The following is a 25,576-nucleotide window of genomic DNA, read 5'->3' as shown; positions in this document are numbered from 1 at the left end:
CTGTTATTTGACTTTAGATCACATTGGGCTAAAACCAGTTCAACACCTTTCACTGTTAATATTTTCAGTGTAATTTTCGCACTCCATAAAATCATGCCACGGGCCAGATTGGAACCTTTGGTGGGCCGGATTTGGCCCCCGGGCCGCATGTTTGACACCTGTGGTACAAGTACTTTAAACTGGTACTGGTCCAGTGGATCTGAACGTGTACGCGCAGACTCACTGGAGTTTATTTCTTATTTTATTCAAAGTCATTTAACTCTTACTTCCAGCAAATTACTATGAGCATTATTTGTCACATAACAACTTATAAACCTATAGCCGGGGAAATAGGCTGTTGTTTTCGTATCACTTGACACGAAAGTTCTCCATGGTCCAGTGGCTCCTGTTCCGTAATCTCTTGCTGGACCGTGCGCTCCTTGGGCCCCGGCGCTGCGCCCTGTCGCTTGTAGTCCATCACCAGGCCGCGCTCTGCCGGTCGGGGGCCGCGTTAACGAGCTCCTCCTTCCCGTTTTGGGGATTTACCCCGGGGCGCACTGACCAATGGATGTATACCGAGGAGGCTCCGAGGATTACTGCCATGCAGACGACCGAGCTGACGCCGAGGGACAGCAGGGTTATGCGCTTTTTAGGAAAACAGTATTGGTAAACACAGAGAGGGTTATGAAATTAAGGAAGGATATTCATTTATTTGTCCAGTGGCACAAATTACGCACAGAGATACGCTGAGTAATTCCCATCCACCAAGACTACACACTACTAAAGGTAAGAAGAAATTTCCTTTGAGCCAAATCCAGTAGAAGTTTGATGTGGAACAAGACTTGATGAGACTGATGAAAATGCTGTTCACATCAGTTTGACCTCCTGTCCCCAGCATGACCCATCTGAGCCTGAACCTGCAGGTGTAATGACATGAGCTTATGTATTTCATAGTTCGCAGTTGTTTTATTCTGAGGACCAGTAATCTGTCTGTCACCAATGACCGTCACCTACACAGCCAGAGTGGCAAATGCTCGCTTCTGTGGCTTCTCCAAGCTGCTTTTGGCCTGGAAAGGCAGCATCTACAAAGTTTTATACAAAGAGTTTGTGGCTTTCTTTGCCATGTACACAGCCATCAGCATCACATACAGGTGAGTCAGGAGGAGGACTGATGCCTGATATATTTACACATCAGGTCCTTTGATTTACAGATTATGATGCATCATTTGTACCCTTTCAGATTTTTCCTGTATGATGACCAGAAGAGATATTTTGAGAAGCTTGCAATTTATTGCAACCACTATGCCAGTCTCATCCCCATGTCCTTTGTACTGGGTAAGTCAAATGATGCATCTCAGATTCAGATTCAGATTCAAGTTTATTGTCATTCCATCATATATATCAAACCATATTTGCACTCTCCTTTTAAACACTTTTTTACTCAAATTTATATGACTGTTTGTTTTATGTGTATGTTTATGTGTATGTTTTTGCTGCTGACAACACTGTGAATTTCCCCATTGTGTGATCAATAAAGGAATATCTTATCTTATCTTATCTTATCTTATCTTATCTTATCTTATCTTATCTTATCTTATCTTAACTTATCTTATATAAAAAGTACACAGAAACGAAATATTGTACTCAGGTCCCTGACTGTCAGCAGCATTTAGTAAATAGTATAAATTACTGAGAAAAAATAACAAATAATAAAATACTGATATAATATAACAATAACAATAACATCCCCCCTAAAAATTACCTATAAATAACTAAAAAGTTTTATTAAAGTAAAGTGCCAATTTAAAGTGCATTCCGGGCTCAAGTTCAGCAAGAGTTCATCATTCTAACTGCCTCTGGATAAAAGCTGTTTTGGAGTCTGGTGGTCCATGCTTGTATACGCCGCAATCTCCTGCCTGATGGGAGAAGGGTAAAAAGACCCTGTGTGTGGGTGGCTGGTATCATCCATGATGTTCTGGGCTTTTTTCCTGTACCTGCTGGTGTAGGAAACAGACCCCAGTTAAGCAGGATGATGGCATCCTTGATATCTACTATATGAATGAAATGAACAGCGAGGGATGTACACAACTCATCATAGGTTATTCATGGAAAGTATGCTCAGAGACATCTCTCTTATAGGTGAGGAGATTTAAAAGGGGACATAAAAAGTTGCTTCATTAATGTAGTGAGTATTTGTCATCAAATTTAAACCAACTTAAAAGTGACTGAACTTAAGACTTTAATATAACTCAAATAACCAGTAAATGCACCATGGGTTTGTGGTTTACACAGTCAAAAACATAATGTCCATACCATAGATGTACACCACAAAGAAAAAGTCAAGGATATTGTAAATTTTTGGGCTACTTTTTTCAGTTGGGATTCTTGCACAGCGCTTTTAACTTTTTTTTTGTGTGAATTGCATTGAAACACATTTTTTAATGACCAAACATAGTTTTATTTACAAATGGCAAAAATGACAAAAAAAAAAGACAAAAAATAAAAAAAGAAATATCCGTAACTTTTTGTTTGTCGTATGTTTCAGGTGTTTTATTCTCAGCTTTTGCAAGAAAATAACAATTAAGGCCTATTTGCTGCCTCTCCTGCTCATCCTGACTGATTGACTGACAGTGACTGACTGGGAAATAACCATAGGCCCACCCAGGTGCATGCTGGTCCCTCTTGGTGCTGCCTATTTATGCCCAGGTGCCCACGGTCTAAACCAATAAGAAAAACAAAAACAAAATTTGCTAAATGATGACGAATGAAAGTATTAACCATGAGAGTTGAAAAAAAAAAATCTAAATATTAAATAAACAAAAAAAGCAAACAATCAAAAATAAACAATTAGCAAAAAAAAATCCTTTAATACTAAACAAAAAAGTAAATTAACTTTGAACCAAAAACTAAATAGACAAATAGCTCCTACAATTATTTTTGTCTATATCTGTAGCTGTCTTTTTCTTTTGTGGATTGTTCTTAATGCATTTACATAATCAGCTAAAACCTATTGTAGCCTAATACAGTGTGTGATGAACCACTGTCTGGCAACATTTAGTGCTTAATGTAACCATTTATTAAACATATATACAGCACAATTCAATATTCACTAAATTAAAATGCCACATACAATCTAATATTATAAAATAAACAGCACAAAATGTTTCCTCTATATAGTCTCTGACATAAAGTACTTTTTTTTTTTTAATCTCAGTGAGTCCTTCCTGGTTAAATATAGGTTAAACTAAAACATGTATAGATTAATAAAGATATTTGCCAGATGCTGCCACTTTTACCTTAAGTTGTTTTCCTTTAATTTAGAGCCAGAAAATGTACTTGGTGTGAACTTGTAGCCAAGAGTTTTTTGGCTGTTTTCCTATTGTTGCATCACAGCAAAAAAAAAAAAAAAAAATGTACTCCCTGACTACAGTTTGCCAAAATGTGTGATTCTAAGTAAAAAAAAGGGAAGAGTCAGGTCAAAATCTAAAATATTTCTTTGCTGAGGACCCTTGTGTACATATATTCCCTGTTAGATTCTATTTCTTCTACCAAGAAAACAATATTTGCCAAAAAAAACCTGAACATTGGAACCGGTCTGATATTTGCTGCGTCTTCACTGTTCGGAGCAGGTTTCTATGTGACCCTGGTGGTGAACCGGTGGTGGAGCCAGTACACTAGCATCCCCCTCCCTGACAGGCTCATGTGCATTCTGTCGGGCGGCCTCCAGGGCAGCGATGAGCGGGGTCGCTTGCTGAGGCGAACCATGATGCGCTACGCCAGCCTGTCAGCCCTCCTCATCCTCCGCTCTGTCAGCACGGCCGTCTTTAAACGCTTCCCCACCATGGACCATGTGGTGGAGGCTGGTGAGTGCAGAGGGAGGGGTATGGTGTAGCTTTATGCAGCCTTTTACAGTGAACTGAATACAGGATACCAGTTGAATCGGCTTCCGTACATGACATTTACAATACAAAAGCAAAAAATATCTGTGTCAAATGTATTTATGTGTTTAGTGTATGGCATTGTAAATTGGAAAACGAACCCTAAAACCCCTTTTGCTGTATTCATTAGAGGTGAAAGGAGTTCTGACTATAAGTTTTATTCATTCTAATTGACAGGAGATATTTGTTGGATTGAAGTTTTTTCACACTGTGTTCATGCGGTGACAGAAATCGCTGCTGATGGAATGATCACACATTCACCTCCTAACTGTGTGTTATTTCCTTTCTTGTACATTCTCTACAACAGCAAGTGTAGGAGAAATCACAGACAGGCACATTGTGAAACTCACAAATGATAAAATACAGTTACACTGGAAAAAATCAAAATCTTACCAAGTGTATTTTTCTCATTTCTAGCTAAAATGTCTCATCAGACTTCTTTCTTTCTTTCTTTCTTTCTTTCTTTCTTTCTTTCTTTCTTTCTTTCTTTCTTTCTTTCTTTTTATTTCAAACATGCAAAAAAACAAAATAAAACAAAACAAAGCAAATTAAGACAAAAACAAAATAACATTTAAATGAACAGAATCTATCTTAAGTACGTGCAACATGGTGGAAAAGGAGTAGGAAGAAGTATAAACTTATTTAATCCTACCCCTCAAGTGTTTTTACACCTTTATCACTAACTTAATACAACAGTCAACAGTTTTCCTAATTTCAGCATTCAACCACAACAAATACATAATGCAGTAATTGAATTATACACAACAATATGATCATGGCAGTACACTCATACAAACAGACTCAACAATTCAACAGTTTTCTTCAATAATTATAGCATATTTATAAATACATTATCCATAAACAAACAGCCCTCATTGTCATTATTAAATTACTGGACCTCTCAAGAATCAATTCTTTATATCTTTTTTAAAACTGAATCATGTTTGATATTTGTTTTATCTCCACACACAATTCGTTCCAAAATTTTGTGGAACAAATAAAATAAAATAAGACAGAATCACCTAAATAGTAAGTTTCAGTGAGATATAAGAACTTATTTTTAGACAATAGATCTTGAAAATAGTCTTTCAAGAAAGCTTACCAAGATCATTTTCACTTGTTCCATTGGCAGATTTTTTTTTTTTTTTTTTGCTTAATTCAAGCAAAAATATGTTGTAATAATTTTTGGTTTTCTACTTGTTTTCAGAGGGGCATTTTTTCCAGTGTATCATGAACCTGTACCTCATAAGACATACTTGGCACAACATTATTTTCCATAACTTTTTAGGAATCTGTTTCTTCTAATGCGACATTACTTTTAGCACATTTATATTTTTATATAATAAAATATAGAACATCATCTGAATAAGTGAATATCTAGTTATAATATAGAAGAATGCATAAAATAAAATATTATTGCATATTTTCTATTTGCAATTAATTAACACAGACTATCATGATTAGGAGATATTATCACATTTATTAATAATTGCATTTGTAGTATATAATTAAAGTGCATGTAAGTATTATAAGTTATATTAAAAAGGTTGATTATGCAATTCTGAGTGTGTGTGAGGTGACTAAAAAAATGTATGGTGAATGGTTTGCATGGATGTTTTGTGTTGTAAAAAAAAAAGTAAAAAAAAAAAAAAGTGTGTGGACAAAGCAAAGGAAGTGGAATCAATTTATTTATTAGTTTGTAAAAAGGGGGTGGGAAACTACAAGTTATACTTCTTCCCACTCTTTTTTGAGCACCAAAAATTTTGTTTGTCCATGTCGTATTGTTCTTTGTTATCTGATGATTTTATGCACTCGAAATAAAACTTAACTAACTTTTGGCACATTTCATGCATTGTAGTAGGATGTAACAGCGAGTTCTGTCAAGTTGTTGGTCTCAGATTCGCCCATAAACTTGCTTTTGTTCAGGATTCATGACAAGAGAAGAAAGGAAGAAATTCGAAGGCCTCCACTCTCCTTATAACAAATACTGGATCCCCTGTGTTTGGTTCACCAACCTGGCTGCCGTTGCCCGCTGTGAAGGCAGGATCAAAGACGATCACACACTCAAACTGCTGCTGGAGGTGCAGCATCACACACACGCACACGACCAGTGACAGTCAAACACAGGTTTTTCAGTTAATTGGTTTTGACACAGCATCAGAGATGGAGCCATGATTCTAATGTTGTCAAGAATGGCTTCAGAAAGTCTCTCTGTTTGTTTAAGAACAGGAGCTGAATGCGTTCAGAGGGAAGTGCAGCATGCTGTTCCATTACGACATGATCAGCGTGCCTCTGGTCTACACTCAGGTAAACCTTCTCCTCATTTGGACGTCACATTTGGAGTTCAGTGTATAACCCTTTATCGGGCAAGTGACTATTTTTGGTAATTCTGCACACATTAAATGACATTGACAGCAACAGTTACAGTGATGACAGTGAGTCAACAATCTCAGGTCCAATGTGGTCTCCAGGGTCTGTAAGGTCCACCTCTGCATGAACAGTGAGTGTACCTGCTTTGTTAGGTACCATGAAGTAATGGTACTAATGTAAGGAATGATGTTCAAAGGGATCATGTGGATGTGGACAGGGGTCTGGATCAGCACTTATGTTGGTCCAATGCTGCGCTCCAGGCAACCCGTAACTCATGTTTTTCCAACGTTCTGCCGGTGAAAATGCACTGGAATGGCAGTCAAACCTGTGACTTCCCACCCATGAACTCATACTAGACTGATGTACTCCCAGTTCTGAGCTCTGACGTCACATAGTAATGGCGGCCCCCATGGATGTGGTGTTTATGCAAATTGTTTATTAAAACAAGGTATTGCTCTGACATTATTTATCTGCAAATGTTCTGCGTAATCACCAGCTACTCTAGCGTTAGCTAGTTTTCAGTCCATTGAGTGCAATGGATGGTTCTCGACCGGTAAAAGGTGGTCTGCCCTCTCCGGGTCGGTGGAGAGTCTTTGCCCCACGTGGAGGAGTTTAAGTATCTTGGGGTCTTGTTCACGAGTGAGGGAAGGATGGAGCGTGAGATCGACAGACGGATCGGTGCAGTGTCTGCAGTGATGCGGTTGCTGTATTGGTCTGTAGTGGTGAAGAAGGAGCTGAGCCGAGAGGCGAAGCTCACGATTTACCGGTCAATCTACATTCCTACCCTCACCTATGGTCATGAGCGGTCATGACCGAAAGGACAACATCCCGGATACAAGTGATCAAAATGAGTTTCCTCCATAGGGTGGCTGGGTGCACCCTTAGGGATAGGGTGAGGAGCTCAGCCACCAGGGAGGAGCTCGGAGTAGAGCCACTGCTCCTCCACATCCAGAGGGGCCAGCTGAGGTGGCTTAGGCATCTGTTTCGGATGCCTCCTGGACACCTCCCCGTGGAGGTGTTCCGGGCATGTCCTGCTGGGAGGAGGCCTCGGGGAAGACCCAGGACACGTTGGAGAGACTATGTCTCCCGGCTGGCCTGGGAACGCCTCGGGGTCCCCCCGGAAGAGCTGGACGAGGAGTCTGGGGAGAGGGGAGTCTGGGCATCCCTGCTTAGACTGTTGCCCCCGCGACCCGGCCCCGGATAAGCAGTGGATAATGGATGGATGGATGGATGGATGAGTGCAAGACTAAATTAATACCAAATACGTATCCAAATATACAAAAAATAACATAACATAAAAGGTATAACAACTTTTTTTGCCTCATGTGCTGTACTTTTTACTCCTTTGTTTCCCTCAAATAAGCAAAGAACGAGCACCTTTGGCGATAGAAATGATTGTAAATGGGCATAACATGGTCCACCATGCTGGTTTGTTTACATCTAGCTACCACAATTCTTTGCACTCAGGCAGTTTGGCGTGACTTGCCTGGAACTTTACAAAGTTGTGAGTTGTGGTTTGAAGTCGTGACTTATGGGCTCAAAAAACAGCCTGGAACGCAGCATAATGTTCTAAAATCCATTTTCCTGTCACCTTACATGTGTTTTTCTTGTATTTTCTATATATACTTCTTGGTTATTTTGGCCACTTATGGGTAAGGAACCAAATATTGTAACTTCATTGACCTTGATTTTCTAAACAACAATAAAAAATTTTGAAAAAATTCACAAAAGTAATAAAGTCTTGTTAGGTCCTCCAATAACTATATACTACTATAATGAATTCCAGAGTATTTTTATGAGTTCCCTATAAAAGGTTAAACATGCATTTTGAACATTAGTCACAGAGTGGAGTTAAGGGTGGCTGCCACTGGCTGCTAACTCACCCCTAAAGCCTACAAGAAGATGCTTTTAAGTCATTCATTGCTTCAATTTAACACACGTTTAACCCATGAAGACCCAAACATCCACTGTGGACCAAAAGTATCTACTGATCTAAACTGTTTAATATCTGTTCATCCATTAATCTTATCAGTACAAGTAGATTATTGAGTTAAAATGGTGTTTGTCATCTTTTCATGGTCATCAGATACGACCCATTTGGACTTTGAGAGGCTCTGTAGTGAATGTGGAATCACCATCACCTTCTATAACATTTATTCATCAGTAAAACCTATGGAGTTTGATAAATGACAGTGGATGGAGACCCTTGTTTTTATGTTCAGTAAATGATAGGAACAATAACCTTTGAATTTACTCTGAGCTTTGATGAACAGCTGCATCAGGGGTCTCAAACTCAGTTTCTTTCAGGGGCCACATTCAGCTCGATTTGATCTCCAGTGGGCCAGACCAGTAAAATAATAACATAATAACCTATAAATAATGACAACTCCAAATTTTTGTCTGTGTTTTAGTGCAAAAATACCCCCCATTAAATCATGAAAATGCTTACTTTTATAACCTATCAAAACAAAAAAGTTGTGAATAACCTGAAAAAAATTCAATTTCCTAAGAAAAATAAGTGCAATTTTAACAATATTCTGCCTCAACTTAATCATCTACACATGTGCATTACAGATCAGATCTACAAAGACGCTAAACACTTAGTAACAGGCAGAAAATTGTTAAAATTGTGTGTAATTTTCTTTAGACATTTCAGGTTGTTCATATTTGTTCAGGTTATTCGCATTTTATTGTTACAGGATAGTTTGTAAATGTAAATATTTTCATAATTTAATGTTATTTTTTGCACTAAAACAAAGAAAAAAGTTTGAAGTTGTCATTATTTATAGGCACAGTGTAATATTATTTTTTCACATCAAACCAAGAAGAAAATATGTAGTCACTATTTTTTGTAGGTTATTACCTCCGCCAAGGAGGTTATGTTTTTGCCGGCGTTGGTTTGTCTGTTTGTCTGTCCGTGTGCAAGATAACTCAAAAAAGTATGGACAGTTTTGGATGAAAATTTCAGGAAATGTTGATAGTGGCACAAGGAACAATTGGGGGGGGGGGGGCGTCACTGATCTGCCTTGGCAGAGGTCTGCGCTCTTCAAGTGCTTTTCTAGTTATTATTATTTTACTGTAGATCATATTGGTCTGTATGTGGAACCTGAACTAAAATGAGTTCGCCAGCCTTGACTGTGGAGTTTTTCTACTTCGCAAATTCATCCCACGGGCCGGATTGGAACCTTTGGCGGGCCGCATCTGGCCCCTGGGCCGCATGTTTGAGACCCCTGATCTACATGATCAGTGAATTAAACATAGAAAAATGGATGATTTTCAATGAGAAAATGCAAAATGCAGAGGATAATATGTAATACATGGCGATAAATAACTTAGGAAAGGTTAAATAGAGAGAAAACTTAATTTAGGAGCTGCCCTGGGTCTTTATGGGTTAAGTCCAGCAGTCATCCTGCTCTGGTGTCAAACAGAGGCTGAAGTTTACCCACAGACAGCGCCTTATATCACCAAAATATTGACACTTTGAGAGAGAAAACTCAGCTGAATGGGTTCATAGAAGCTATATAGATTATTGGAACGTGCTGGGAAGACAAACACATAAAGGCAGCTGTATTTGAATATGGTGTACTGGTCATCAGTGGTCTCAAAATTACCACACTGTCATATATGAGTCATGAAAGTCATATGTGCTGTTTCAAGGTTCAATCGTGTTTCTAAAATGAAAGTGTGAAGAAATAATAACCTAAAGAAAGTGTGAGTTTGGTCATTTTCACAATTTCTTCTGAAAAGAATGACAAAAGTTTTCATTGCCATGGTTACTTGACTCATCAGGAAACATCATAAAACACCATTCCATAGCTTCTCCCAGTGCTTTAATTTAATGTGGTTTGTGTGAATTCTTAAAACTGCAGCACCAATCATGTTCTGAAATTCACATGAGAGAAGAATAAAAGGTGCTTCTGGGTCAGGTCAAAGGAACACTCACATCTATGAGAAAAATCAAAGTTTCTCTCATCTTTTTCTGTATGCACTCATTTGTTAGCTTATTACTATGATGTATAATAAATGCTCAAATTAAAAATATTTCATCTATATACACATTGGTCCTTACATCATAATGGGATGAAGAATTGAATATGTTATGGATCCCATCATACTGATGCTCGGCAGCCATGTCACTGTTTCCAGAAATGATCCCTGTGCAAAAACTAATACCATAATTATTTATTGTATAGTTTACCATCATACTAAAGAGTGAATAACAATATAGAATTGTTATTTCTGTATAAAAATGCTTATTATTAGAAAGCTGTTGATTTAAAAAGTGACATGTGACATTCTTAATGTATGTATTGGCGTAACATAAGCAGGATGGATTAGCACCATACTCCAGATTGCAACCTGTAAAAATAAAACATGTGATATGTAGTATATAATCTTGTAAGAAAAATTGGGGAATCTAAAAGAACAGAATATTGTTTTTCAGGTAAATTCAGTTAAAATATAACTTGGCCATTTGTGACATGAAAATATAGCATTAATTGTGATGAAATTGGACATTTTTGGCCTGAAAGCATAGTTCATATGAGCATCAACATGCTGAACAGAACTGAAATCCTGTAAATTTGCATAACTTGCATTTACCAACACAAAGTTCCTTTGGGGATTCACTTATATTGATTTCTTATGCACAAAGACAGAAATAAGACCTCTAAGCAAATTTTAGTCATATTATTTATTTATTTTCTTATGTTACCAGTTTAATTATTTTATTCAGACTATATCTTTATATTCTTTTCGTTGTGTTGTTTGTCAGGTTTCATTGTTATTTGTTCCTCAAAAAATATGCAAATCAAAACGTAATGGTGTTTACAAACCTGGTTAATGTTGACATCAGTGTGCCCTGGTATTGGTATGTACCTTTAATTCTCTTGTATACACGTCAATAAAAATACGAAACAAAAAAAAAGAAAAAAATTTCTCTCCATATAACACACATTGATGTAGGTTATATATAGACAAAGTTAGAGCATATTGAACACATAACTTGTAACCTTGTCACCGCTTGACCCGACCCTCCTGCTTCTGCTTGGTCATAGCAGATACATGGTGATTAAATAATGCTAAATATCTTCCTTCCTCAGGTGGTGACTTTGGCAGTGTACAGTTTCTTCCTGGTGTGTTTAATTGGTCGCCAGTTTCTGGACCCCAGTCAGGGCTACCCGGGTCACGACCTGGACCTGTATGTGCCCATCTTCACCCTGCTGCAGTTCTTCTTTTACGCTGGATGGCTCAAGGTCCTTCACAGGCTTACATACAACTTTTGATGATATAAGGATAGATAACTTTTAAAGTTCGGTGTGATGAGCCTGTTCAACTTTCTTTTTTTGTCATGAAGGTTGCGGAGCAGCTTATCAACCCATTTGGAGAAGACGATGATGACTTTGAGACTAACTGGCTGATAGACAGAAATTTCCAGGTGTCTTAACGTTTTCCACTTTGTTACAGTTTTACTTCATAGGTCAAGGTCCATGTGATAAGTTTGACATGATATGGTATGGCATGGGGGCCATAAACATTTTCTTTCTTTTTTTTTTTTTGTCTCAAAAACACCTCATATTGACCCCCACCTTTGACCTCTTACCATAACCAAATTTTGTATTTTCCTAAATATGATCATACAGAAAAAGTGGTGTCATGCTTACGGATTACATTTATTATGAAGTGTTAAGGTGAAGTAGTAACAGTCAGATAGTGATGTGGTGAAGCGGAAGTTAGTGAAGAACGACAAAACAACCAAATGTGTTTTTGAAATAATTTTTAGAATACACCTTCTTTGTCATTTTTTAAAGTTACTAAAACAAAACGTAAAAGCATTATGTAATGTAATGGGTGTAATTACTATAATTCTTTGAAAAAGGGAGGGTAGTTGTCTCCTTTCATTTATCTCAGGAGGCTGACTTTGAGTGGATATATAATTAAAATCATCTGAAATAATCTCCTCATGTGTTTGCTCTTTACTGTACTTTATCTGTGTGTGTGTGTGTTTCATGCTACAGGTGTCCATGATGGCCGTGGACGACATGTATGGAGATCTGCCCGTGATGGAACGAGACCGCTACTGGAACGACTCCAACCCCAGACCACCCTACACTGCCGCCACCCTCTTTGTCCTCCGGAAACCCTCCTTCCAGGGGTCTACTTTCGACATGGCGTGAGTTTCTGGTTACTTGTACTTGATATAACACCCCCCTCCAGGGAAACTTAGGTGATAAAAGTGAAAGTATTCAGGTGTATTCTATTTGAGAGTTACAGTGATGTGGTCAGGGCTGTGGAAAGGAAACCATGTTCCATCTTCCCCAGGTGACACATGAAAAAAATAAAAGGCTGTTCGTGATAAATCTAGCGGCTGCTGCTACACATTTGTACAAAAATAACTAGACCAAGTAGTGGAGCACCATTACATTCTGTCCAGATATATAGGGGAGAGTGGGGTGATTTGTGCCAGGGGGGCAGTAGTGCTACCTCTTGTTTCTATAAGAAATAGGGTCATGTGACCGCATATTTTTGAAGAGCCATCCGTTTTACTCATCCTACAAAGAAGAGGGACACATGGCATGAGAGGTGAGCACATTTTAGCCAAAACAAAAAAAAAAACAAAACAAAACTGCTTTTTGCCTTTCGAAATAAAATGTCTATGATCAAGGTTTTTTGATTCTTGTGTCTGAACAAATTACAGACAAGTTTAAAAACATTTCCCACATGTTTTAGTGCTTTAGTAGCCTAAGCCATTTCTCAAAACACGTTCTTGTCTGTTCTTGTCTTCTCGTGAAATGTCATCAGTCGCTGTCCAAGTACTGTTCCAACTGCAAGTTCGCATAAACCAAGAACACATGAAATACCTGGATGTTGTTCTTGTTAGCTAGCTTAAACTTAATGATGCTCTGGTTGGTGACTCGTGTAGACTTGGCTGGGAATAATTCCCAAGATGCAGTTCATGCCGGCTCGGCCAGGACCCAGGTGGCCATGCTTGGCTGAAATGATGACAGGAATTACAGTTTTGAAAAATATACAAAAATGTATTTATGACATGTAAATACTAGTACAGATGTACTGAAATCAAATCGAGTGACATTGTGGTGATTTGATGGAAATGCATTAGGGAGCAGATGGTGTAAGTACAGCAGAGACAGGGAGGAAAGTTCACAAGTACGCAGCCGTTCCAATTACAGAGAGACTTGTGTTCTTAGGAAGTACATACTCTGGGACCGTTCTTACCACGACCGTATTTGCTGAGTTTGCAAGAACATACTCTGCGTTCTTGATATTGACAAACGGTCAGTGAGTCTGTACAGTTAGCATGGCATTAGCTCTGAACAGCTGGATCATACTAGTTTTTCAAAATGGTGGGGCTGGGATGGTTTGTACCAAAGGGCCTGGGTTAAGTTGTGCCAGTGGCACAACTCACCCCCACTTATGATTATTTTCAACATATTATTTTATTATAATTGTATATTATATGCTTAGATTTTATCACTAAAGCTATTTGACATTCTTAATTTTAGACCAAAATCCATCATGCCATGCACTTATACACAGAGGACAGACAGGGCTGCAGCATCGACATATGGGACGTTAAGTAGTACGCCGGATCTGGACCCCCAGACCCACATAACTACACACCCACATCCACACAGCCAGACCCACACAGCCAGAGACGCAAATCCCAGACCAACGGATCTAGACCCTAACCCACACACCCTCTCACCCAGACCCACAGTGAGGCACCCACCCTAACAAATCCACACAACCACACACTGAGACCTACAGGGTGGGGAAGCAAAATTTACAATATTTTGAGGCAGGGATTGAAAGACAGTGTATGACCAATTAGTTTATTGAAAGTCATTAAATTTATTTGCCACAAGAAAATTTACATAATAGAAAATGTTTTTATTCTATGTGTCCTCCTTCTTTCTCAATAACTGCCTTCACACGCTTCCTGAAACTTGCACAAGTGTTCCTCAAATATTCAGGTGACAACTTCTCCCATTCTTCTTTAATAGTATCTCCCAGACTTTCTTGTAATAGTTTTGCTCATAGTCATTCTCTTCTTTCCATTATAAACAGTCTTTATGGACACTCCAACTATTTTTGAAATCTCCTTTGGTGTGATGAGTGCATTCAGCAAATCACACACTCTTTGACGTTTGCTTTCCTGATTACTCATATGGGCAAAAGTTTCTGAAAAGGTATGGATAATAGTGTTAGGTATGATTATGACATCAATATATGTTTGGTTTCAAAACAATTGATGTAGTGCCTGCTGAGAAAAAACAACTAAATGTTCATTGTAAATTTTGCTTCCCCACCCTGTACACGCCCAGAACCCAGCAAAGAAGGGCCAAGAAGAGCTGGAAAAGTGAGGAGATGGGCATGCCTCATCAGTGTTTGATTTACCTGCCATTGGTTTATTTTAGCTAACACTGATTTCATCCATCCATCCATCCATTCTCTTCCGCTTATCCGGGGCCGGGTCGCGGGGGTAACAGTCTAAGCAGGGATGCCCAGACTTCTCTCTCCCCAGACTCCTCCTCCAGCTCTTCCGGGGGGATCCCGAGGCGTTCCCAGGCCAGCCGAGAGACATAGTCTCTCCAGCGTGTCCTGGGTCTTCCCCGAGGTCTCCTCCCGGTGGGACATGCCCGGAACACCTCCCCAGGGAGGCGTCCAGGAGGCATCCGAAACAGATGCCCGAGCCACCTCAGCTGGCCCCTCTCGACGCGGAGGAGCAGCGGCTCTACTCCGAGCTCCTCCCTGGTGACTGAGCTCCTCACCCTATCCCTAAGGGTGCGCCCAGCCACCCTTAGGACCACGGAGTCTAGCTCTTGGGACACTGATTTCAGTGTTTAATATAATATTAAAGATCAGTTTTCAGTCCCTCCAGAAAAATGCAGGTAAAAATATTTGATCATGCGATGGAATATGCAGGGGTTATGAGATTTTATGCAGTGAAATTGCAGGAATTTGCTAAAAACGCGTGAAGTTGCAAATAAATGCAGGAACTGGAAAAACATGTCTTTCAGTGAAAAAAACTGATTCTTCCTCCACCCCTTGTTGTAACTACTAACTACTACTAAATGAAAAATGTCTAATTACATCCTATGATAAGCAAACATATAGAAGAAAGCATCCACTACATCACAGAAAGTGCTGGTTATATTTTAGTTCTTCTATATTTTCTAAGCATGGAATCAAACATAGCTTTAACATTTGTGAGTCACAAGCATCAAAAATAAAATAATTGCTTCCTGCTTCACTAAAGTGAGGTAGAACAGGCCGTCTGTTTCAAGGCTATTAGAGCCTTTATGTTCACAGATCATTATTATCACTGCAGGAAAAAACATTTTAAAATGTTTCACACGGGTGGAGTGGCTCTCCAGCGTCAATGTGTGTGCATGTGTGCGCTATTTCTTTGAATATGCATTGAACTATACAATTGCAAAATTGCATTTTTCTGGAGGGACTGAGTATTATTCAGTTTTGAAGTGGCCTCAGTTGCAATGGGATGTTCAGAAATTTAGTCACTTTATTCTTATATGTTACATAATTGACAGACAGCGTTCTATGTGTGTTCAGTTGTCATCTATTGGCAAAGCCTTTTTGCCTGAAATGATTCACAACTATCAAACATTGTGGGTAGTTATGTTTTTTGTGTTTTCCCAAAAAGAAAGAAAATATGAAGAAAATAGAAAATATGATTTATGCCGATAGTTTAATAGGGTGATGATCTCTAAATAAACCTTAAATGAGTATTTTTTTTTTAATTGAATTTGTCTTGCATTTATATAGCATGACAGTTTATGAGAATAAAATGTTCTGTTTTACTTCAATATTCACTGGCACAATTTACCCCAATGTATTCTCGCCAAAGGCCCAACTTACCCCGCAGCGGGGGCAAGTTGGGACACAAAACCACTTTTCTTCCAAAAGCTAAATTTCTTAAACAGTTTATTTCAGATCCAAAGTTATTGTTCCCAGGGATGCACCACATCCTGAAATATATGTACGTACTTAAGTTGGAGGAATTACTGTCATGGCCTCGCTTTAAAGTCCCTTTGAGTAAAAACTGGCACAATTCACCCCACTCTCCCCTAAAGAAACATGGAGCAGGGATGATGAGAAAGGATGCTGCCACAGTTGACTAAAACTTTGCGTGTGGTGTGCAGGAAGATTGGAGTTTTTCTTGGATCTTCTTCTTATCTAACCACTGCTTATATCTTTTATATTATACCTTGAAAAATTCTTGATTCTGAGATAGTTGTAAATTCACACTAGTAAATGTATTTCCTAAATAGTGACTCTTAATCAAAATGTCTTTAGTAAGTAAGTAAGTAAGTAAATTTTATTTATAGAGCACTTCTCACAGACAGTCACAAAGTGCTTCATCAAATCAAATCAAAATTAAATCAAAATTTACAAAAACCCAACAAAATCCTCCAGGAGCAAACGCTTTAAACACTTTATGCAGCAAAATAGATTTTCTGAAAGTTTAGTTAGATTCACTAAATATTTTGCAGACAAATATAATTAAATTAGTTTTGTGGATATTTAGATTTCAGATCAAATTGAATCCCTGTACCATGCTTTTACCATTGACCCACATTCAGTGGCACAAGATCGAACTACAATTAAGAAAAAAACAATACTGATAATTACTGAGATCTAGCCCATATTATTTTGTAACATTTTTGTCTATTTAAGCTGGATAAAATTTAATCAATGACTGGTTTAAATATTTTTCAGTCTTGTCAATATGTCTTAAAAGTACCTTAAAATATTGTATTTATTACTGACTCAGTATATTTAACTTTTCACAGTATTTATCTCAAATCACTGTTGTCCTGGGTCTATACTTTGTGCACGGTATACAGCACCCTCTGTCCTGTGGCCCTGGGTTTGGCCCGAGGAAAAAGAAAAACCCCTTAAAAGATATATAAAAAGAGGAGACTAAGAAAGAGAGGAGGGTATCTGTGATCTAGAAAAGACAGACAGTGCAATAGGAGCTGATTGTACAAAAATAACAGAGTGAAAATACCTCTGATGTTATTTGACAGGATCCCTAAGGAGGAAATGCACTTCCAGCCTCTCGAGGAAATTGCTGAGAACCTTGAGGAGCCTGGTGGTCGTCACCCCAACATGGCCCTGTTCAACCGCCTCCTAAATGCAGCCCCCTCCCGACTGGCTTCATGGGAGGGGCTCTTCGCCGCACTTCAGCGCAACTCCAGAGACTGCGTCACTCACCGAGCATTGACCAATGCACCCGCGACGATGAAGACAATGACAGCTGTTAAAATAGGGAAAGGAGGGTCTCTGCCGTCTGGACTGGGGCAGGAAACCCAAAGCACTGTGTGCAGTTTCAGGGAGGACAAGAGCGTCAGAACACCTCTACTGGAGATTGAGTTTGGAGCCAAGCAGGAGCATGGGAAGGAGGTGATGGGAGACGATAAGAAGGGTGAAGGAGATGGGATGACAGAGAGGGCAGTGGATGAAATCCAAGCTCTGGTGTCGCTGCCCCCTCCTCCTCCCCAGCCCACGTCCACTCGGCCGGCCTCCACCATTACCATCGCTCCCGTCACCCCCTCGGCCTTCCTGTTTCACCCCGCTGCCCACTCCAGTCTGGAGCACTGCAGCTCCCAGCCCATTATCAACCAGAGCAGAGCGGTGCCTTCTCTCTCCACCAAACCTCCCTTAGGTGGTCACAAAATGTCCTTTCTCACTGTGCCGTCATACGACGAACCACAGCGTTTCCGTAGTGTGAGCATGGGATCAGAGCTGACTGGACCTTAACTCAACATGTTCTCATGAACTTCTGACTGTCTCAAACTTTAATGCATGTTTTCATGACTGATATTACTCAAACATGTGGTTGTGGCAATGGCCCCTGATGACAAACAGCTTTCACTTTTACTTGGCAGCATTTTTGAGGTTGAACGGTTGTGATTTCTTTAGAAATTAAACTGAAAATGCACTCCACTTTTGTGGTCGATAAACTAGCCCTCATATTTCCACATTTGATATCTCATTCTTTCTCATGACTTTTCCTCTCCCGGTACATATTTTAATATCACTCTTTCTCGATACTTATGTTCATTTTTCCACATATCTGCATACCTCTGTGAAAGTGACGGTTCATAAAGAATTTTTAAAAAATAAAAAAAAACACTAAAAGCTGGGCCAGTGACCAGTCCATGCTTGTGCTAAGCTCACATAAAATATTTTACTGTTGGCTGAACTTAGCAGGAGTAATGAATGCAAGGTGAAATTACCCTCAAACACAAAAATTATATAGCATGTCCAAAAGTGTCTTTATTTTACATGTTGTATCTTTGTATTTAGCAACTCTTTATCAATGTATTAAGTGGGCTTTGCTAAACTACAAAGGTCAGTAAGTGGCAAACTTCACAAGACCACATTTGGTGCTGTAAAATGGTAAAGTAAAGTGAAATCAACTGTCAAGGTGACAACAATTGTTCAAAACACAGGTTTTACTACCTTTCGTATATTTTTTATTCTGAAATTTTTAGGTCTGTGTATTTTAGATACAACCATGGTTCAAAATGTGCAAACGTAAAATAAACATAAGATGATCTTTTAATTACTTTACTGATATTAATTTTTAAAAATTCTGTGTACAGAATGGTTTCTTATGCATTACATTCAGTATTAATAAAAGGGACAAATAATGACTCAAACTGACAGTTTCTTTACTGATGACGTCATATTAATGGACATTGTTTTAACTTTTCGCTTTAAAACAATATCTTATCTGCAGAAATGAATGTTGATGTATTACACATTAATAAGTGGTTCAGACAACAGGTTAATTATGTAAAAGCACAATGAGTTTACAATTAGAGCAGTCTGCCAGTTCCCATCACAGCCCACATTTATCATTGCAGTACCAATTTTGTCCAGCAGAGGGCAACAACAGCAAACTAACACTGAGAACCCCAATGCAAGTGCACTGTAAACACCATTCATTTTCATCCTGCTCACAGATGGTTACCTAGGCTGGAGCAGCCGCAGGGAGAGTGCCTCCTCACCTGGGTGGACTGCCTCTGCTGGGCCAGGAAAGACTGAGCTGGACCTGGAACTCTGGATTCTGTACAGAGACTGTGCTGCTGCAGGGCTGTGGACTGCAAAAAGTATCAACAACTGTCAGATGTGACCTGAACTGAGGTTTAGCAGACAATCTGACAGAAAAGTGTTCCCTCTAATAATACTGGTACGAACACTTACCTACCCTGCAATGATTCACTACTAGGTCCAGTACTAAAGGGAGTTTAGGTGTGTATGCCATACTTAAGGATTTAGTTCACTTTATACCTCTTTTTGTCTTTTGTCATTAAAAAACTTAATTACTTTAGTTTTTAAGTATTTGACTTAATCCATAATAAAATAACATAAAACATATAACAATGTGAAACAGCACAATAGACATCAAAAACATAAATAGAGGAATAGAACAGGACCATAACAGATAAAAAAAAGATGAAAATGACACTGGGCTACTTTTTACCTTTTTTACTTTGAGTACATTTCAGAATGTGTACTTTAACTGCTGTAAATAAGGTGAATCCACACATTTACTTTTACCTCTATATGTATGAATATAAGGACTTTTGCCATCTCTGTTAATTGTATAAGTTGCATCGGTGACACAGGAATGAATCAATGTCAGCCCTGGTAGGTTCAACAGGTTGAATTCCAAAGCACATTCTATATCCTACTGAAGCATTATGCACACATGTCAGAGAAGAAACAAGGTTGCGTTTTTCACAAGCCTCCAAAGAAGTGACGAATGATAATAACATTAAGCGAAGCCATAAACAAGTCTAAAAATCACCATAAACCTGCCGTCATTTAAAGCCACAGTTAAATATGATTGACGCTGTTGGCTGTGAGGGCTGACACAAATGACAACCTGACCCATTTACAGTGGTTTCTAACACATGTATCATAAATGTGACAGATATCATTTAATTCCCCATGATTCAGCATACGCACATCAAATAATACGATGACCTTGCATTCATCACACCCCCTACAATCCTCTTCACCTTCATGCTTTGATGACAGAAACAGTACTTGTGTGTAAAGGTTAAAAAATGGGTACAGATTTTTTTTTTTTTCTCACCATGCTGTGCCAAGCTGTGAGTATCAGATCCTCCTCCTGTTCCTGTCTGGACCTCACCTCCATCTCCACACCTGGAGAGTCCTGTAACAGTGACATTTAGAAAGTCACCTACCGTCCAGATCATTTCAACGCAGTAAGAGAAATAACCAACGCTAACTCACCACTGGAGCAGTTGCTGCCATGGCATCAAAGTGTCTGATCTCCTTGTTGTTCATCATTATTTGCAGAAGATGTCAATATAGACAAGATTATGAGCACCGAATTGTTGCATCGATGTGCATCAACGTGCCTCTCTGACGCTCAGGGCAGCTCTTGGTTGCTTTTTTGTACAAGAGGCCCAGGTTTTGTTGCTTCAAAGGCAGAACAATATGGAGAGGTGCTGCAGGCTTAATCAGTCTGGCTTCTCACTGCAGTCAAACACGACATCCTGCTGAATCAGGGACATTCACTGCTAGACAGTCAGTAACCAAGCTGGGGATTAAGCTCAACCATACAACACAATTAGACAATAGGTATGCACTAATGTTGAAATGGAGCGGCATAAAGTAGACTATTTTAGAGTAGAAATAATGGCAAAAGAATCATGTTTGTACCTGTAATGATTTATCAGATAAAGTCGAACAGAAAAAAATCAGGGTGAATTGTTGTTATTCTTCTGTCAGTTGTGTCATATCACACTCTGCTGATCCCTCAGTTAGTGCTTGTTTATCTGTTAATGTCAGTATTTAGCAGTTTCAGTGACACAGAACGTTTGTAGTTCCCCACAATTATCAGTTCACCAGCATCAAAGGCCAGCGCGCCCCAAATATCAGGCAAGATGAAGCAAGCAAGGAAACAGCCTGGCCATTCGTGACCAGCTATCTTCTGGAGTTCTTTATTTCCTGTCTCCTAGAGTCAGTTTTGACAAAGGTCAACCCATTCCAGTCTTTACGGTGGCTTCAGGGAAATGTGGTTTATGTTTTTGTCATTAAGTGTGAAAACACAAGTGTGGGGAGGATTTCAAAGAACTGCGTGCATGAGTATTTCTCTGGAAACCAGGAGCACTGAGATCGCAAGGACGCCTTCCTGAAACTAACTGAAATCTAATTTAAAGACTCAGATCGACTCGGCAGCTCTTTACACAGTCTAGTACCACAAATGTAACATGTAAATAAATGCACATGTCTGTATGCACATTTTCACTTTTCAAAAAGTATCGACCACTGTGTGTTTTTCAGGCTTTTTTGGAAAGGAAACAGTCTCCAGAGATGGAAAAAAAAAACACTGATAGAAGCACGACGCAGAAAAAAAAAAAAAGCGGGAAGAAGAGAAACTTTCGCTGAGAAGTTTCTTGGAATCTGCCAGATATGAAACCTTGCGAATGTTTACTCACTTATGAAAGAGATGCACATCCTAGGCCACAACAGACACACAGACGGTGCAGGAGATTCCTGTTAGCGGAAGAGCCTGAACATCTGTTTGTGAAAGCTTCAGCTGCACACTCACACAACAAGCTTTCAGAGATTTCGCATCATCAGTCACAGTACTTTCCATTCCTCATCACAGTTATCATGCTGTTTCTTGAAGGAGACAAGAAAATGATAAACACGCAGCAATCAAAGGAATATTATTATACAAACTTGAAGACTGGCTTTTTGAAAGTTTCTGTTGGTCATGGTGACACTGTAATAGCTGTAATGGTCAGCGTAATCTGAGAGCATTATACAGCTGATATAACAAGGTCCAATGGTTACTCACAGGATAAAGGCAATAAATGTTTTTAATATGATGTGTATTATTTGGAAAGTGAAAGCAGATTGAATTGCTAAAAATAGACCTAACCTAGACAGAAGTACTGGAAAGCGAATGACATGAGAACGACCACAATACTTTTCACAAACCAGATCAGCACAAAAACAACTGCACTGTAAAACTTTGATGTCAGTGGATGTCAACTGCAGAAGCGCAATGCATCCTGGGTAGAAAAAAAACATGATTGAAGCGTGTAATGCTGAAAATATGCTGTAAACTTATGTGAAAACAGTTGAAAAGGTGAAAAGACTGTAAATATAAAACAGGTTGGAAAGTGAAAGTGCCTAATCTAAAAATCTGGAACTAAGTAGATGTACTCTGTGTTTTCTCTGTTATGTTTACAGCTGTGGCAGGTTCAACATGACTGCTGTGTTGAATGTGATAAAGCTCTTATAAAAGGCTCCTGAATAAAACACCAGAGATGGTCCTGGGTGTATTCATCACACCTACAGACTAAAGATAATGTGGCCTAGTTCTCCTTTGATGAAAATATAATGGCCTAATCTGCAGGTTTTTATCTTAAACTTCAATCATATGTGTCACAGACAGGAAATCACGTCAGTTCCCTGACATCAAACTTTCTTCTGTTGTTTGTGAGAGGTGTTTTGTGGTTCAACAGAGGGGATTTTGTTGCTGTGATGGAGAGATTAGTGTTGTAGTGTTAATATTTGGCGAATTTATTTATTTTTTAGAGAAATGCAGGTGTGTTTGGTCCTTGGTTCAGCTTCATGACTGACTGTAGAGCTGCCATAAATAAACAATAAACAAAGAAACTATTTATTCTGTTTGTATGCTGCCTCTTGGTCATGTTGTTATTGTAAATGAAAATCAGTTGTCAACTAATTTACCTGGTTAAATAAAGGTTAAACAAAAAATAAATAAATGGGTGTGAGAGTGATTGGTAAAATTACAAAAAAGAGCTATTAGAATAATTAATAAAGTAGGATATTTTGAAGCAACTAATAATTTATTTATTCCAACTTAATACCTTAAAATTGCCACATATTGTATTTATTAAAATATTAGAGATGATTTATAATGTAAAAAAATAATATTGTTCCAAATACCAGTCAATAGTTCTTTAAATAAAGAGAGAGTAACTATAATTTAAGAGGTCTTATATTTTTGAATGTATGAAAGTGAGGACAAATGTGAAGTCCAGTTGTGCTTCTGTTGTGGGTGTGAAATTATGGAATAGACTTGATGATGAAATTAAGTTGTCCACTTCTCCGATAAAGTTAAAAAAAAAATGCCTTAAGTATAAAATCATTCAGGAATATTAAGTGGAGATGGTAGATGTGTTTTTGTTGATTGATTCTTCTGTTATGGTGACAATGCTCAATGATGTACACATGTAAATGTAAGGTCAGGGTGTCAAACTCACTTCAGTTCAGGAGCCATATCCTCCCAATATGATCTGAAGTGACTGGACCAGTAAAGTAATAACAGAATAATATAGAAATAATGCCAACTCCAACATTTTAATGTGTTTTATACTGAAAAAAGTAAAATTACATTATGGAAACAATTACATCTATAAAGTGTCCTTTTAAAAATGTGAATAACACTAAAACAACCATGAAAAAAAACTGAAATTATTAAGAAATATAAGCGCAATTTTATTCATTTTGCCTTTGCCTATCATTTGTAAGTGTGCATTACAACTTACAGATCACAACTGATCTGGAAATGCACAAAATATTTTAGTAACTGGCAGAATATTGGTAAAATTGCACTTAGTTCTCTTCGGACATTTCTAATTTTTCATATTTTTTTGTGAAAGGCTAGTTTGTACATTTACACAATTTCAAGTAATTTAACTTTTTTTACACTATAAAACAGAGGAAAAATTTGGAATTGTTATTATTTGTAGGTTTCTATGATAGTATTTTACTGATCGACCCACCTGAGACTAAGTAGGGCTTTTTATGGCACCTAAAGTGAAAGGATTTACTAATAAAAGTTAATATCTTCAGTGTAATTTTTGCATTTCACAAATTCAACAACGGGCCGGGTTGGGACCTTTGGCAGGCCGGATTTGGCCCCCGGGCCGTATGTTTGACACCTGTGATGTAAGTGGTGTGTCAGATTGAAAAGGATAGGCAAAAAATAAGCTTCTGTTTCTGGCCTATTCCTTTTTTTGGTTTTGTGTTTATTGTGGTTGTTGTACTGTGTGTGGTGATTACTGTGTAAACCAAAAATAAAACACATTTCATTCATTCATCATGTTTGTCTCTATATGGTCAGCCCTGCAATAACTGGTGACATGTCCAGAGTGTACTCCACCTTCACCATAAGTAGTTGGGATAGGCTTCAGCAACCCCCCACCCTAGTGAGGATAAAGCAGGTTCAGAAATAAGAATGAATGAATAATAATGAGTCTCATCTGTTATAACACCTCAACCTGTCACTTCTATCATAAAATGACCATTAGCTAATGCCAGATTAATATAACATAATAAAACAGATATAAGGTGGTCCTTATATGGGGTCAAAAATTTGTTTTTGGAAATGTTCAACTCTCACCCCTAAATTTGTTAGGATGTCAATAAAAACAAACTGTGCAAAATTTCAGATTGTTTTGAAAATATCTGGGGGTAGCTCAAGGCCTTTGAATATTTCCAAAATCGTTAAATATTGCATAAATTTCACCGTTCTTACAAACGCATGCCACATTACAAAATGGAATGCAACATTGCTTTTATTACACACCCACCACATTAACTACATGTGCACAACTATACAATATATCCATAAAAAGGGAACAAACAAGCCAAAAAAGTTAATGCATGTATTCGCAAAAGATCGTAGAACTCAAGTCAGAATTATCGTCTTGTCTTCAGTTGAGTGATCGTAACTGTTGTCACATGTATATTACAAGTATGTTACAAATAGCAAGAAACAAATGAACAAAATAGTGTCCTGCATTCATGACTGAATATTCAACTGAAAGATGCATGATGATAATGTTGATTACATCTACTGTCACTGTGGAGCACTGAGCAGCGTAGCCTTTCTTGCATCGGAGTATTGTCTGTGCTTCACTCAGATTGATGTGTTTTTACTGTCACAGACATACCACTACTGAAACACGAAACAGTGATTCCACACAAATTGTGCACAAACAGCACCCTTTGGGGGAAACCCAAAATTAGGAGATGAGGTCAGCAAATCCAAGTAATATGGACATTTTAGCTTTATCTAGTGATGTGCTGACTGGGTAAAACCACCACATGTGGTTACCAACAGTCAGAATACATAATGCCTAGATCTACGTGATCAAATAAACCAATTTCAGCCATAAATCATTAAACAGCATGACAGAAGCATGGCACACAATGCA

At 38.4% G+C, this 25,576-nt stretch overlaps 2 protein-coding genes across 2 annotated transcripts; one reads left to right on the top strand and one right to left on the bottom strand.

The window, feature by feature from the left end:
• Positions 1 to 554: 554 nt before the first annotated feature.
• Positions 555 to 18,871, top strand: LOC115424323 (bestrophin-2-like). The gene is given in 12 exon segments (XM_030141513.1): positions 555 to 765; positions 875 to 1,130; positions 1,220 to 1,314; positions 3,609 to 3,842; positions 5,844 to 5,998; positions 6,147 to 6,224; positions 11,390 to 11,542; positions 11,644 to 11,724; positions 12,305 to 12,459; positions 17,360 to 17,475; positions 17,478 to 17,593; positions 17,595 to 18,871. Coding segments are annotated over 11 exon segments (1,833 nt in total). The 5' UTR covers positions 555 to 765; positions 875 to 978; the 3' UTR covers positions 18,093 to 18,871.
• Positions 18,872 to 18,970: 99 nt separating this feature from the next.
• On the bottom strand, positions 18,971 to 23,110 carry LOC115424358 (protein Hook homolog 2-like). The gene is made up of 3 exons (XM_030141570.1): positions 20,604 to 23,110; positions 20,443 to 20,523; positions 18,971 to 19,441 (listed from the first exon to the last, which is right to left on the bottom strand). The coding sequence occupies exons 1-3, from the start codon at positions 20,658 to 20,660 to the stop codon at positions 19,298 to 19,300; spliced, it is 282 nt and encodes a 93-aa protein (XP_029997430.1). The 5' UTR covers positions 20,661 to 23,110; the 3' UTR covers positions 18,971 to 19,297.
• Between the last annotated feature and the right edge of the window lie 2,466 nt (positions 23,111 to 25,576).

Source organism: Sphaeramia orbicularis, chromosome 1 (genome assembly GCF_902148855.1).
Source record: "Sphaeramia orbicularis chromosome 1, fSphaOr1.1, whole genome shotgun sequence".
In the NCBI taxonomy this organism is placed as follows: domain Eukaryota; kingdom Metazoa; phylum Chordata; class Actinopteri; order Kurtiformes; family Apogonidae; genus Sphaeramia; species Sphaeramia orbicularis.
This window is presented reverse-complemented; position numbering and strand designations above follow the sequence as displayed.

What these genes read in the sequence shown, in the direction of transcription:
- LOC115424358 (XM_030141570.1), bottom strand. Translation starts at nt 20,660, where the DNA reads ATGATGAACAACAAGGAGATCAGACACTTTGATGCCATGGCAGCAACT. An exon ending in TGGCAGCAACTGCTCCAGTG is followed by an intron (nt 20,524 to 20,603) that starts GTGAGTTAGCGT and finishes TCACTGTTACAG; the next exon opens with GACTCTCCAGGTGTGGAGAT. An exon ending in TCACAGCTTGGCACAGCATG is followed by an intron (nt 19,442 to 20,442) that starts GTGAGAAAAAAA and finishes TACTTTTTGCAG; the next exon opens with TCCACAGCCCTGCAGCAGCA.